Genomic DNA, 13,709 nt, shown 5'->3' with positions numbered 1-13,709 from the left:
TGTATCATAAAAACCTTCATAGAGTATAGACATTGAAAAGGATTTTGAAACAGAAAGTGTAATATTTCATTTTTCACCCTAATCAGTCTCCTTGTGCACCCCACCCCACTGAGACCAGTAGTACAGAACAGGTGAACGTGTGGGAGAGAGGGGAGCATGGAGTTGTCAATCCCTGCATAGAACCTCAATGGGAAAAACACTGTCTACAAGTCTCCCTCTGCTTTTCTGCAGAAGAGAACCCTGTCACCATGTCAGTGAATAGGCAGGAACAGCACCAGATAAGAACTCGGTGTCCCCACCACTCTCTCTCTAGCTTCCAGCCTTCTGCCTGGCCTTCAGATCACACTTGTCTTCCAAGGTTGCCATAGTGACATCTGATGCCACTGCCAGAAGGTTTGCCACGTTAGGAAGCTCAGCCTCTACAGTCTGGTCGCGACCATATCTGACCTAGAAGAGGTCGGATGATAAGCCTAGGACCGTTTTCAATTTGGGGGAAGGGAAGCACTTTTTTTAGACCATATATTACAAGTAGAGGGAATGAATCTTAGAATCCTCCTTGTACAGTGTCCTGGGTGCAATTAAACACTGGGTCCATGGTAGGTTTTGTTTGGTTGGTTGATTGATTTGGGCTAAACATTAGACTGAGAAAAAATTATTTCCTGCAAAAACAGGTGTATTATTAGCAAATACCATAGGCTTTTTCCCCGTGGACTTTATAAATAGCTACTAGAGAACATCTAATTTGGTGCAGAATTTTCATATATGCTTCATCTTATGACTATAGAGAGATACAAATAAATCTAAGTCAGTCTGTGAAGACATCACCAAAGCAAACTGTATGGGGAAAAAACATTTGTCCAGTTTGCAACAGGTCCCCTATAAACTAAACTATAGATTTCATTCTGCAGTGGGGACCCCTCAACCCCCCAAGTGTACAGAAGTCCAAAGCTACACAACTCCACAGAATCCCCAAAACATTTGTGAACTTGCTTTGACAAGATTTCAATTAGGAGAACTAGCTGGTTTCTGCCTCTAAACACTGGCACTGGCATTCCAGTGTAATACCTTGTGATTCTTCTTGTCAAGAGTTTGGTAGTCAGTCCTGGTTACCTTCAAGAAGCCTTATCTCCCAGTGAACCTTCAGGGAATGGCAGCCAGCCTAGCCTGCTGCTTGTATCGGTTTAGCCAAGCCCATGGGTGCCAGCATGGTTCTCACTGACAAGAGGCAGTTTGCTTACTAGATAGAGTTCAGCCACAAAACCTAGTCTGTGTAGGGTTTGGGGAACACATTTTTATAGTTCAAAAAAAAAAAACAAGAAAAATTAATTCTATAGATCAGTAGTAATTATGGAAAAGTCACAATGCTGGGTTTGGTTTTTGTTTTTTAATAAGTTAGATCAGTTTTGCTGTTTCCTTACATTCTATTTACTTGGCTTTGTCAAGGTATAACAAAGATAGCTGGTGGGTTGGCATCAAAGAGCTTTCTTTCCTTTTTAAAGATTTTATTTACTTGCCAGAGAGATAGAGACAGAGAGCACAAGTGGAGGGAATGGCAGAAGGAGAGGGAGAAATAGACCCTGCACTGAGCAGGAAGCCTGATGCGGGGCTCGACCCCAGGACCCTGGGATCATGACCTGAGCTGAAGGCAGACACTTAACCATCTGAGCCACCCAGGTGCCCTGGCACCAAAGAGCTTTCATGACACCAGTCCATGGCATCAGTTGATCTTAAGCTCTCATGTGCAGTGGGAGATGGAGGAGAAAAGAGAAAAGCAGAAATCACAAAGACTTTCTGAGAGTTAGTTTTCAGATTGTTTGACTTTGTAAAACACTGTTTCAAGGAACATTATATTTTATTACAGACAGTCTCACCACTCTCAGAAAGATAAATATTATTTTATCTAAGTTTTTACATATTCATTTATAATCAATTCTATTATTTCACTCCATGAACTATTATATTTTCTCCAATTAAGTGAGGTGATTATGAAACTGAAAGACTGGTAAATATGGAGGTTATTATTGGATCAACATTTTCTTCAGGCACAGCTTAGATTGTTTGTGAAGCACAAAGAGAACATGAAAATGTCTTTCCTACCCTGTCCTAGATTCAAGTTATTCATTCCCAGGATTGACTTATAAATGTCTAAATTTTAATCCCTTTTACAAATTAGCATGGGACTTTAGCCCAGATGTTAAAGGAATTTTGCTTTAAACTGCTTTAAAACAGTATGATGACAGTGGAAAAACAGAAAATACTAAAACAAAGCACTTGTTGAGTAAACTACAGGGAAATGTCATTTATATGAAATTCATTCATCAGGAATTGGTGATAGTTAAGAAAGGCACAAGACCAAGGTGTACCGTTGGCCTAATTGTGCAAGAGTTGCTAAATCAGTTACTAGTGGAAAACATTTTTTAGAGAGAAGGCTGAAGCCTCTATAGAGAATGTTTCTAATACCCGTAAGTAATTTTAGAAATTTAAGACATTGAATTAGTTCTCAGTTATAATTCTTATCAATAATTTAAGTCCTTCTTGAGCCACTACTAAGTAAATCTTTCTTGATCTACTTGTAGGATTTGCTGTAGCGATGAAGGTAGCCTTTCATTTATAAAATGAAAATGAAAGCCTTTTCCTAAATCAGATACCCTTTCCTACTAGTTTCCTTTTCGCAGAGCAGGTCAGATGTTCTTAAGTGCGTGAGATCTAGAAGCAGCTTGCCTGGGTTCAAATCTCCCTTCTACCAATTGGCATATTATCTACGGTCGTGGTGCCTCCATTTTCCCAGTCTGTAAAATGGAAAAAATAATAATACCTAAAAGATGTTAAAACTGCAAAGCACTTAGAACAGTGCCTGGTCCCTTTAAAATCAGCTCTTGTTGCCATAACACTGAACAGCGGGTCAGTGAGGCAAGTTAGACTCGGTCACACCCCCAGGGTGTCGCTAAGAGAAACTTCTGTGAAATGGTACATTTTAGAGCCGACGGGTTTTTAAGCCCCTCCTTTCACAAAGCTCAAGGGCAGATTTTCTTTCACACGGCAGTGCATCACACCCGTTTTCGATTCCTCAGCCTTCCTTTCTTCTGGCCTCCATCCACCCAACCTAGCCTGCCGGGTACGCCTGGTTAATTATGCAAAAGCCTTTTCCAAGCCACCCCCTCTGAGTCTCTACGAATTCGTCTTCGTGCTCTCTTCATTTCGTGCTAGACCGCACCTCCTCCCTGAAGTCCTCCCTCATCAACGCGCTCCACTCGGACCAGCCCATGACTCGGGCACAGCTCTGCTCGGGAACCCCCTTCTCGATAGATCCTTCAGATGGTTAGAGGCTATTTGAATCGCCCGGTCTTCATCTGAAATTTTTCATTAAAACGTGGAGTTTGAACAGTCCGCCCTGAGTTGTTGGACTTTGGCTCCAAACCAGACTCCTAGTTAAAGACACAAGAACACAACGATGGGTGAGCTGCGGGCCCCGAGGGCTGGTGAGCGCGACCGGAGCCCCGTTTAGGAACGGTTCGTTTGGACGAGACCAGGACGAAGGAGAGCGGAGGTTAGTGACGCACCTGAATAAGTCCGCTAGACCAAAGGAGATAAACTCAGGCTTTAATCGTGCAGGCGGAGAGCCGCGCGCGCAGGCGCGCACACACACCACAGACACGGAAAGAGAAGCGCCTTCCCAGGTATCTGACAAGGACACGACTCTGAGTAGGACCGGGTCTTAAAGGCCCCCGACTTCCGGAGAACCCCTACCCCCGCCTCCTCCGAAGATTACCGTTAGCGCATCTGTCCGCCAAAGCCCAGGCTCGGGCGCGCCAGGCACCCTCCCCGCAAGCCCCGCGGCCACAGCTCCCCGCCCCCCGCGAACGCGGCTGCCCAGTGTCCTCTGGAACTCCTGAGTGACTGTCGGGTTTCGAATCCAGGCGTCGACCCTGGCCCTCGGCGCGCGCAGCGGAGTCGCCGGCGCAGCCTCTGGCCCGCACATCAATCATTTACGCGCCGACTAGGGCTCCTGCGGCCCGAGGGGGGATGGTACGGAACCCGAGCCCAGGGACAACTCTATCCCCCAAGGCAGCCGCGAAACACTAGCCGGGGAGGCCCCCGCCCTCCCTCGGTGCGCCCGTCCCTCCCTCCTTCCAGCGCCTAGGCTCCCACATCCCCGCCTCCCGCTCCGGGGGCGGCGGCGGCTGCGCCCGCACCGCGCGATGCCCAGTCACCGCAGCAGCGCCGCCGCTGCCGCCGCAGTCCACCGCCGCCGCTGTCGCTGCCGCAGCGCGGGCGGCCGCGAGCCCGTGGCAGGGAGCCTGGCGCAGGGGCCGCCGAGCCCGCGCGCTCCTACCAGTCGCTGCGCGACTCATAACCTGATTGCTATTTTTATTTATTTTTTTCAGGACCGGCGGCTCCGAATCAGGTCTTCTCTTGAATCTGCAGCGACGCCCCCGGCGCGTGCACAAAGGCTCCGACGGCGGCCGGCGGGGACTGCCGAGCGCGCGGGAGCCGGCGCCAGAGGTCGCCTGTGCGCGCCCTAGCCAAACCCCAGGCACCATGCCGCGGCGCCTGCAGCCCCGGGGCGCGGGCACAAAGGGCCCGCCGGCCGCGACCGCGGCGGCTTCGGAGGCGGCCTCGCGTTCCCACCCCTCCGCCTCCGGGGACCCTCCGGCATCGGCCAAGCCGCTGCTGCGCTGGGACGAGGTACCCGACGACTTCGTGGAGTGCTTCATCCTGTCGGGCTACCGGCGGCTGCCCTGTACGGCGCAGGAGTGCCTGGCCTCGGTGCTGAAGCCCACCAACGAGACGCTCAACTTCTGGACGCACTTCATCCCGCTGCTGCTGTTCCTGAGCAAGTTCTGCCGCCTGTTTTTCCTGAGCGGCCAGGACGTGCCCTTTCATCACCCGTGGCTGTTGCCGCTGTGGTGCTACGCGTCGGGCGTGCTGCTGACCTTCGCCATGAGCTGCACAGCGCACGTGTTCAGCTGCCTGTCGCTGCGCCTGCGCGCTGCCTTCTTCTACCTGGACTACGCGTCCATCAGCTACTACGGCTTCGGCAGCACGGTGGCCTACTACTACTACCTGTTGCCGGGCCTGAGCTTGCTGGACGCCAGAGTGATGACGCCGTATGTGCAGCAGCGCCTGGGCTGGCACGTGGACTGCACGCGCCTCATCGCCGCCTACCGGGCGCTCGTGCTGCCGGTGGCCTTCGTGCTGGCCGTGGCCTGCACGGTGGCCTGCTGCAAGAGCCGCACGGACTGGTGCTCCTACCCCTTCGCGCTTCGCACTTTTGTGTTCGTCATGCCCCTCAGCATGGCCTGCCCCATCATGCTCGAGAGCTGGCTCTTTGACCTGCGCGGCGAGAACCCCACGCTCTTCGTGCACTTCTATCGTCGCTACTTCTGGCTGGTGGTGGCCGCCTTCTTCAATGTGAGCAAGATCCCTGAGCGCATCCATCCGGGCCTCTTCGACATTATTGGCCACAGTCACCAGCTCTTCCACATATTCACTTTCCTTAGCATCTATGACCAGGTGTACTACGTGGAGGAAGGCCTGCGCCAATTCCTCAAGGCGCCACCTGCGGCGCCCACCTTTTCTGGCACAGTGGGCTACATGCTGCTGCTGGTGGTCTGCCTGGGGCTGGTCATCAAGAAGTTCCTAAACAAAACCGAATTCTGCTGTAAAAAGTGAACCTCCGCCTTACCTTGGAGGAGGCTGCTGGTTCACCCACCTATTTGTTTGGAGTTTCTGTTGTTGCTATTGTTGGTTTGTTTTCAAGTTTTGTTGTGTTTACTTCTTTGCTCCAGGAAGGTGCTGCAAAACTACAGGGAAAAAGTCAATACAACAAGGTGGTCTCAGTGCACTTGGGGCCTTTGGAAGAGGGGAGATAAGGTTCAAGCAAGAGGGAGAGGACCACTGGTTCTTGCTCCTGGAAAAAAAATTCCGGTAGTGTTTCTGACATCCAGGGTTTTTCAAAGGGAGCGAGTAAAATCCCCAGTAAAACCCCGAACAGTTTGGTTTTCCAGTCGTCGTCTGCGCCGGTGGTAATGACGAGTAGTCCTGGTGAGGTCAGGTATGCAGTAAAGAGGGTAAGTAGACAAAATCCCCGGATACTTCCATTTCAGTCTGAGGAATGCTTGGATTTGTAAAAAGAATGGAGCTTTGTAGGGAATGGGCACAAAGACACAAACCCAGGGCTTAACCTGCTAGAAAATGCATGGAATGTGAACACAAATTAATTATTTCAAAATGTTTCTCAGATGTTATTTAAATAGTAATATATACAATGATTTTTCATAATTTATCAAAGCTTGTGATATGCACTGAATTATCTTTGTTACATAGTTTTGAATTTTGCAGCCCTTCTGCATTGCATACACTTGAACTGGTCATCAGGGCAAGCTGCTTGAGAATTCTCAACTACTTTTCTAAACAGTGTTTTCCGAAGGCTTATGTGTGTTATGATACAACTGTGAATTATTCTACCTTAGGGACTCTGGTTAAACTATTGTTGAGGAGCTCAGTGATTTGTATACACCCCAGGTTTCGATTTACTTCAATGTATTCCACACAACCCATCCAATTTTTTGTTTGTTTTGTTTTTAATTTTATTCTTTCCTTCTCTACTTATTTAAATTGCCACTGGAATAAATGTGCCTTTTGAAGCAATGCCCAAATGACTGGTCCTCAGACATAGTTTCAGGCATGGAGAGAGCAGTAAGAATAAGCTTTTCTTACTTTACTGTAAATCAGGGTCTAACATCCCATCCAAGAGGGAAGGAAGATGGTGTTGGTTTTAAAATTTTGGTAGAACTGAAAGGAGCTTACCAGGAGAAAGGGAGCTAACCCACTAATGTGGCTATGGTTCCTAAAGCAGCCATCGGGGAAGGTGAGAAGACACAGTTCTAGACCAATGCCATTTATCCTTCTTATAATTAAAAATATAATATTCAGGAATAACTGAGGCAGTTATATTATGAAAGTCAAGAGCATATTACTTGAGTTGTAACTGAAGACATTGACTCAAATAACATTAACTTTGCGTGGTTAAACACTGGTCTCATTTGGAGCCACGCTATGGAAATGAATAGCAGTCACCCTAAATCACTGAAAAATTAGTGAACGTGTTCCTGAGATCCTTTCTGACAACCACATTTGGCCAGTGTTATTTAAGACGTTTCTCATAAGTGATAACCTGTACTTGAGATAACAACTCTAGATTAACACAAACCACCGAGGTGGCTTATTTAACTTACCACACTTCCTGACAAGTCCTTTTGTTTAAGAGCCAAATAAGTCATTGAATGGGAAGTCTTGACTTCATAGGATAATTTAGATCAAGCACATAAGGTAGATGAACACTTACCTCAGCACTGGCCGGCTGGAACTCCTAAAAAGATTGCTGTTTTTGTTTATGCTTTTAATCTCTACTTTATTTGTAAACAGAGAGGCTTGGCACAGTTCCCTGGAGGAGCCAGTATCCTTGTGCATTAATTTGCACACAGAAGTTAACTTTCTATAGGTCTGTATTTAATTTGGGACCTCTTAATGGGATCGTAAATACACTTTGCACATTTGTTGATGGATGTCAGTATCTAACCTTTTGCAAAGTGCAGGGAGATTCCCATTAGGTGATAGAGGCTGAAAATTTGTGCCCAGCACGGATGTTATTCCTCAGCTGTAACTTAACTCAGTGCATGTATTCAAGGACAGTTGTGGAAATCAGGATATTTCCACATGCAAACTTATTTGCATGTCATTGTTGTCCCTTCTAGAGCCCCAAAGAATGTTGGTTTGGAAGCTAGAGAAACGGGTTGAGGAGTGTTTGGTAGCTTCCTTGTAAAATGGGACCTCCCCTTTCAGAAGGAACTTTCAAAGGGCAGAAATCTAAAAACGGTCCATGAGCTTGAGAACAAGAAATAAACCCTGTATTTGTCATTTTAAATTTTTGTTGGAGATCTGGGTCTCCAGAATTCTGGCCAACAGAATTCCCTTCTCACCCTGTGTCTTTGTCCTTAAGTAGAGGCCACTTAAGGATAAAATTATACCCATATCATTTTCAAGTGATTATGATACGTGAGCCCAGTAAGGTGACACACTTTCCCCCTCAATGTTTTCAGACCCAGTGTGCCCCAGGGAGAATGAGGACTCACTTTCCTTCCCTTTGCTGTTTCCTTCCTTTACATTCTTTTGTCCCATTCCATCTTAGCATTTATATACCACATATAACGTTGACAAAAGGACATTCTAGTTGAAAACAGTGGTTTGGCTTCACTTCTTATTTGCAAAAAGATACCATATATGCTATATAGGACCAGGGATGATTTGTGAAACTATGTGTGTGATTTGCTAAATTATATCAGATTTCTGCCCAGATAAATGGTGATATTTTAGATTCAGCATATATTTACTGAATCTCCATTTGCATGGAAATAGCCAGGTATGTTATTACATATTTCAGGGGTAAAATGGCCATCAGAATAAAATATCTTTGAAAAATATTTTTCACGTTCTCCACTTTGCCACATCCATTAGGATTCAGTTTTACTTTATTGTGTTCAGCTGCTTGAAATGTAGGACAAATGATAAATAAGAATGTACTCCATTATCTCTCTAAAACCTATTTTGGCAGTGGAATTTTGAAGCATATTATGTAATGCATTTTATTTTTACTTGTTAGTCATGATCTAGATGACATCTCAAGGAGCAGCGTCGTAGAGTCATGCCTGGAAAGTGAAGGTGTTTGACTTTTTGGAGCCTGTCATTCTGTGGGCTGGTCTCTGGGGTTGATGCAGCTGAGTTAGTTGGTTAAAGAAGGTTTGTGTCTTTCCTGTCCATGCAGCTGCACCCTCAGATGAAAGGGATGACCTTCCCAGACCGAAGTGAGTCTTTTGGTCATGTCATGACTGCTTGTAAAAATAAGCGTGATCTTTTCCACTGGCCATACACTTTCTATAAATAGCCCAGGAAGAAAGTATGGGGCTTCAGAGCTGGCCAGAGTGGCCTTCACATGTTTCCATTCATAAATCCTGCCCGTAACTGCTTGCAGTTAAAAACCATTTAGCCCAATTCATTGTGCCACTCTAGGGTAATCTTGTCTAAGAACGCAAAATTGGGAGATGGAGGTTATTATTTTTATTTTTATTTTTTCTGATTTGGTGCTGAATCTGAGAGCTCACAGCAATAATAAACAGGGATTGTTATCTTCAAATCTCTTTACAACTCTACTTAATTTGCACAAAGCTAGAGTAAAAGGTACAATAGGAATTATCTCCATCTATAGGTTATACCAAGGCGACAGAATCAAGTTTGCAAACTGGCCTTAGAATGTGGGGATGGTTGTGTGCTCACTTGGGAGTATGTGCTAGTTTGCATGGCTGTGATGCCTGGTCAAGCACACAGACACTAATTGAAGATGTGTGTCTCCGTAATTATATATCTATGATTAATAATGTCTAGTATTTATTTTATAGACAGAGATAGGTCATTTATCATTGTAAAACAGAGTGAAGTAAGATGTGGTTATCCTTGAATTTAGATTATAAAATCTTAAACAAAATGTACTTATGTAGTTTTTATCATCTTGGATTGTTTTTCATCTGTTGAAGTCTGACGCTGCTGACTTCACTCTGTCAGTATCCTTTGAGTTGGTTTCCACATTTGTCCATGTCATCCTTTTAGTGATCACTGGGCACCTACTGCGTGTAAGCCATCAGGCAAGGATCCATCCACATGATTACAGCTATTACCCCTTTGTCTGTGGGGGGTAACAGAGATGGGAACACTAGAGAGCCATCTGGCCAGGAACCAAACGCTGACCTTGGCCACAGCAGAATGTCCTAAGCCACTGAGTTTGGTTCTTTTCTCCTTTCTGTTGCAGAGAGGCAATGCATAGAATCTTATTTCAGTTAACGTGCTAACTTACCCCAAAGCAATTTCTTTCTTTCCTTCTTTCTTTTTTTCTTTCTCCCTCCCTCCCTTCATTCCTTCCTTCCTTTTCTTTCGTTCCTTTTTCTGTCTGCTCCTAGACCTATGTGACTTTGATGGCTGTAGAAATCTTAATAGGATGCAGGTGAAGTGATAGCAGGCATATGTACATGGAGACAGTTGAAAATTTTATTACTACTAATCAATGGAAACGCTACTAACAACCACTTTTTGGGAGGTTAATAGTATTTATGTCATTATGAAGCAAAATTCATCCAAAGTGCCTAGACTGTGGTATCATTAAGTGTCTGAATTTCATAGAGAGCATACTTATGCTTTAAAAATAGGAGCTTCAGTCCGCAAAGACGAACTCATGTTCTTTAGCCTTTTTCCTCTTTTAAGGTCCTTGTGTTGTCATCTATAAAACATGTCTTAGAAAAAATTATTCTGGAAAAAATTATTTTTTTTAAAAAGTATCAGATCTGAAAAAGACAGGAAGAAGGCATGAGCAGGAGAGAACAAGGAGGATTCGACTCAGACAGTTAGAATGGGACAGCAAGTTCAACTGTGGACAGTTGCTCCTGAGTTTTACGTTCTGTCCCTAGAAAAGCATGTGAACTTGCATGGTGTTAGCTCTCAAATGGACAGGCAAGGAATTCTCTTTGGCAGGCTAACCACATCCTGTAGTTTTTGACCTGAGCACTACTGCCAAGGTATATTTTGAGTAGTACTCTTACTGCTGGCTTAATGTCCTTAATTTGTTTCCATAAAATTAGGATCTAAGGCAAAAAGGCATTAGGGGATAGCCCAGCCAATTGTAAATCACCTTTTGAATCATTTCTTTGAAGGACTGCCAATATCCTCTAACACAAATTGCCTGACAAAAAGCAAACAAGCCCAGACAAACCGAAAAAAGAAAGCATTCATTGGTTAAGCTGAGTGAGCACCATTGTATTCCAATGGGATAGACTGCACACCCTCCTGCTGAAGGTTTTCTTCTCTTCACTACTATGAATAATGATCTTTTAATTGTGAAAATAGGTATCGATTCTTAATTACACTTCCAAAAATCTAATACAAATTTTTGCTGTTGTTTCAGAAGGACAGATGTATTGCATTTCTGGTTTGCAGATTTCTAACCAGCTTGTAGACATTTTTGTTTTAGAATAGCTTCTTAAGAGTCTGTGAACAAGTTGCAGAATTAGAGTGTTTATATATAGGTCAGAGGCCAAGAATGCTCTGGTGGCTGCTAACTGTGGCAGGATGTGACTTTGGAAAGCTCGGAACACATCCATCCATGCAACAAAATGATCACTTATTTACTATCTAACTTGGTGGAAAAGAGCCTTTTGTTTGAGTTTTGGAAAATGTTCCCCAATGTATTGTGCTTCTAAATGTGATGCAGGATCCTCCATCTTTTTTGTTCTCGAACAATCTCTGAAAGCTGTTCCCAACATGGCATTCCTCAAGGAATATTTTGTGAATGTGCAAAAGTATTCTCGAATGTGTCAATGTGGCAGGCCACCTTTCTCATGCCTTACAGCTCCACCTAAAATATGCAATAAGCACCCCCGTAGGAGTGAAAGGGTCTTCAGATGGTTATTTAACCGTGCTGTGGAAATGGCCCTGCTCCTCACGGCTCACCCACTACATTGAGAAAGGACATCATGTAAATAAACCTTTGTTTCTAGGTCAGGGGCATACGGGGATACACATGAATCTCGTTTCTTCTTTCAGTTCCATCTGTAGTTAGAAAGTGTAATCTTTTTAATATGCTGGATGCAAAAAAAATTAATAGGAAAACGTTTTAAAGAGGTATTCTAATTTTCTATCTTACAAGTTTATAATAGCAATTTGTTTGTAAAAAAACAGGCCTTAGCACATAGATGAGAACCAGCGCATTTTGGAAAGCCTCATCTTTGTCCTGGGAGTTTAATCACCTTGAGCTCTTACCCAAATGATGAAGACCTAGTAGGTCTTTAAAAATGTAAATAATGTATAGTTTACAGAAGGGTAAAAAACAAACAAACCTTTTTTTTTTTTTAAATGAAGAAAACAGGTCAGATATGTTCTAGGTGTGTAACAAGGCTAAATTCAATGTCTTTAAAAAATTCTAGTTAGAAACTTCATTAAATCCACTCTCCCAGCAAGGCTTAGCATGGAAGGTCTACTTTTCGACCGGGTCGATTTTCTCTTATGGAGGCTATGAGCAAAATTGTTCTAACAAAGCAACTGAGTACCAAGGCAAAGGGGATGAGGCACAGTTCACTTGGATGAGGGTATAACCACAGCAAATGACACAGCCAGGAAACTGGGCACAGACGTGCCCCTCGTTTCTGTGGAGTGGGAAGGAGCAGAGAGCCCCACACCATCGCTACCCAGACAAGGAGAAGGCTATCTGGTTGCAGGGCTGGGGATGAACCCTTGGCTGTTCTTTTATCTGCATAAAGCCTGTGGTGGCTCTGAACTCCTCATTCCAGCCTTCCCCCAGGCCATTCCCACCACCCTGGAAGCCTTCGGTTTTCACAACCTCCTCCTCTAAGACGAAAGGTTTCTAAAAGGATTTCATGTGTATCTAGGCCTTGTCCAACCATCTGCCTTATGAGGTTCATCCATTTCTAAACGAAGGATTTAAATACGATTACTGTGCTCAGATTTACAAGAATGTACAATCAGCAGGTCCCCTTTCGCAGTAAAGGGCATTTAATTGAAGGCCATACTCATTTTTTCCCTCAGGTTAGAGGCAGAGGGAGGATTTCACAGTGACCAAATAGAGACCTCCTTGTACCAGTATTTTCTTTTTCTTTTTTGTTTTTTTAAGTTCATTTAATGGTGATAATGGAGGGAGAAAGGAGTAAAGGATAATGCAGGCCTGAAGAAAGAAACTGAGGGGAAGATCCCACTGCTTGCTAAATTATTTCTTCTTAGGCTGCCTGACTCCAGCCATCACCTACATCCTGAACAGCTGTATTTAGCTGGCTAGAGAGGATTCTCAGGATGTGTGAACTTCCATACAGGGACTACATACAATGTGATTTCAAATCAATAGTGTTCTCTGCCAGAGAAGCATTATTTAATCATAATTCCACGTTACCTTATAAATCTATAGAAATAGGTATCACTTTGGTCAGTTCTGTGCATGTAACTAACAAAATTGTGACTAATTTCTCTTGTATAGTTTGCTATGATTTTGGTTTTCTGAGATATTTGTTCCTTATGATCTTGAACATGGAATTCTATATTAATAATATATGTATTTTTTGCTGAAAAACAAATGTATGAAGTAAGAATAAATTATTTGTAAGCGGAGTGTTTAGGTCTGTATTTGTATGCCTTCAGCAAACAATTCCTAAGTTAATAGTATGTATAACACTAATACACATGATAGGAAGACGCATCCTTTTTATGAAAATCTGCTGGCAGAACAGAAGAATGTTAAGTTTCTAATAGAAGTCCTGAAGAAGCACCCTTAATATATTTTTACAATTTTATTTAAATGAAAAAGAAAGTTCATGAATTACTTTGAAACCATGTCTTCTAAGAAAATACTTAAGCCCAGATAATGAAGCTTTTCCTTATTCTTCCCTATATTTCAAGGCACTTGTTGTCTATGGACTTTTGTGCAGTGCAGCCTGTCCCAGAACCCTGGTGATGTGTGTGAATTTGTGGTCTCTCTGTCCCAAATAACCCTAGCAAAGGAGATCTGGCTTCAGTTATTAAGGTCTGTGAGTTAACCTCAGGGGAGCCTAAGTGTAAACCAGAGAGAAGCCAGGATGAGAATAGAGCCAACACATGGAATG

At 44.1% G+C, this 13,709-nt stretch overlaps 1 protein-coding gene across 1 annotated transcript; it reads left to right on the top strand.

Annotated features, from left to right (window-relative positions):
* Positions 1 to 4,539: 4,539 nt before the first annotated feature.
* PAQR9 (progestin and adipoQ receptor family member 9) lies at positions 4,540 to 13,218 on the top strand. Its single transcript, XM_044251546.1, has one exon. It carries the CDS (start codon positions 4,540 to 4,542, stop codon positions 5,671 to 5,673), a length of 1,134 nt encoding a protein of 377 aa, XP_044107481.1. The 3' UTR covers positions 5,674 to 13,218.
* The last annotated feature ends 491 nt before the right edge of the window (positions 13,219 to 13,709 follow it).

This window comes from Neovison vison, chromosome 6 (assembly GCF_020171115.1).
Source record: "Neovison vison isolate M4711 chromosome 6, ASM_NN_V1, whole genome shotgun sequence".
NCBI classification, from domain to species: Eukaryota; Metazoa; Chordata; class Mammalia; order Carnivora; family Mustelidae; genus Neogale; species Neogale vison.
The sequence above is the reverse complement of the archived record's forward strand: the minus strand, read 5'-3'. Positions and strand labels throughout refer to the sequence as shown.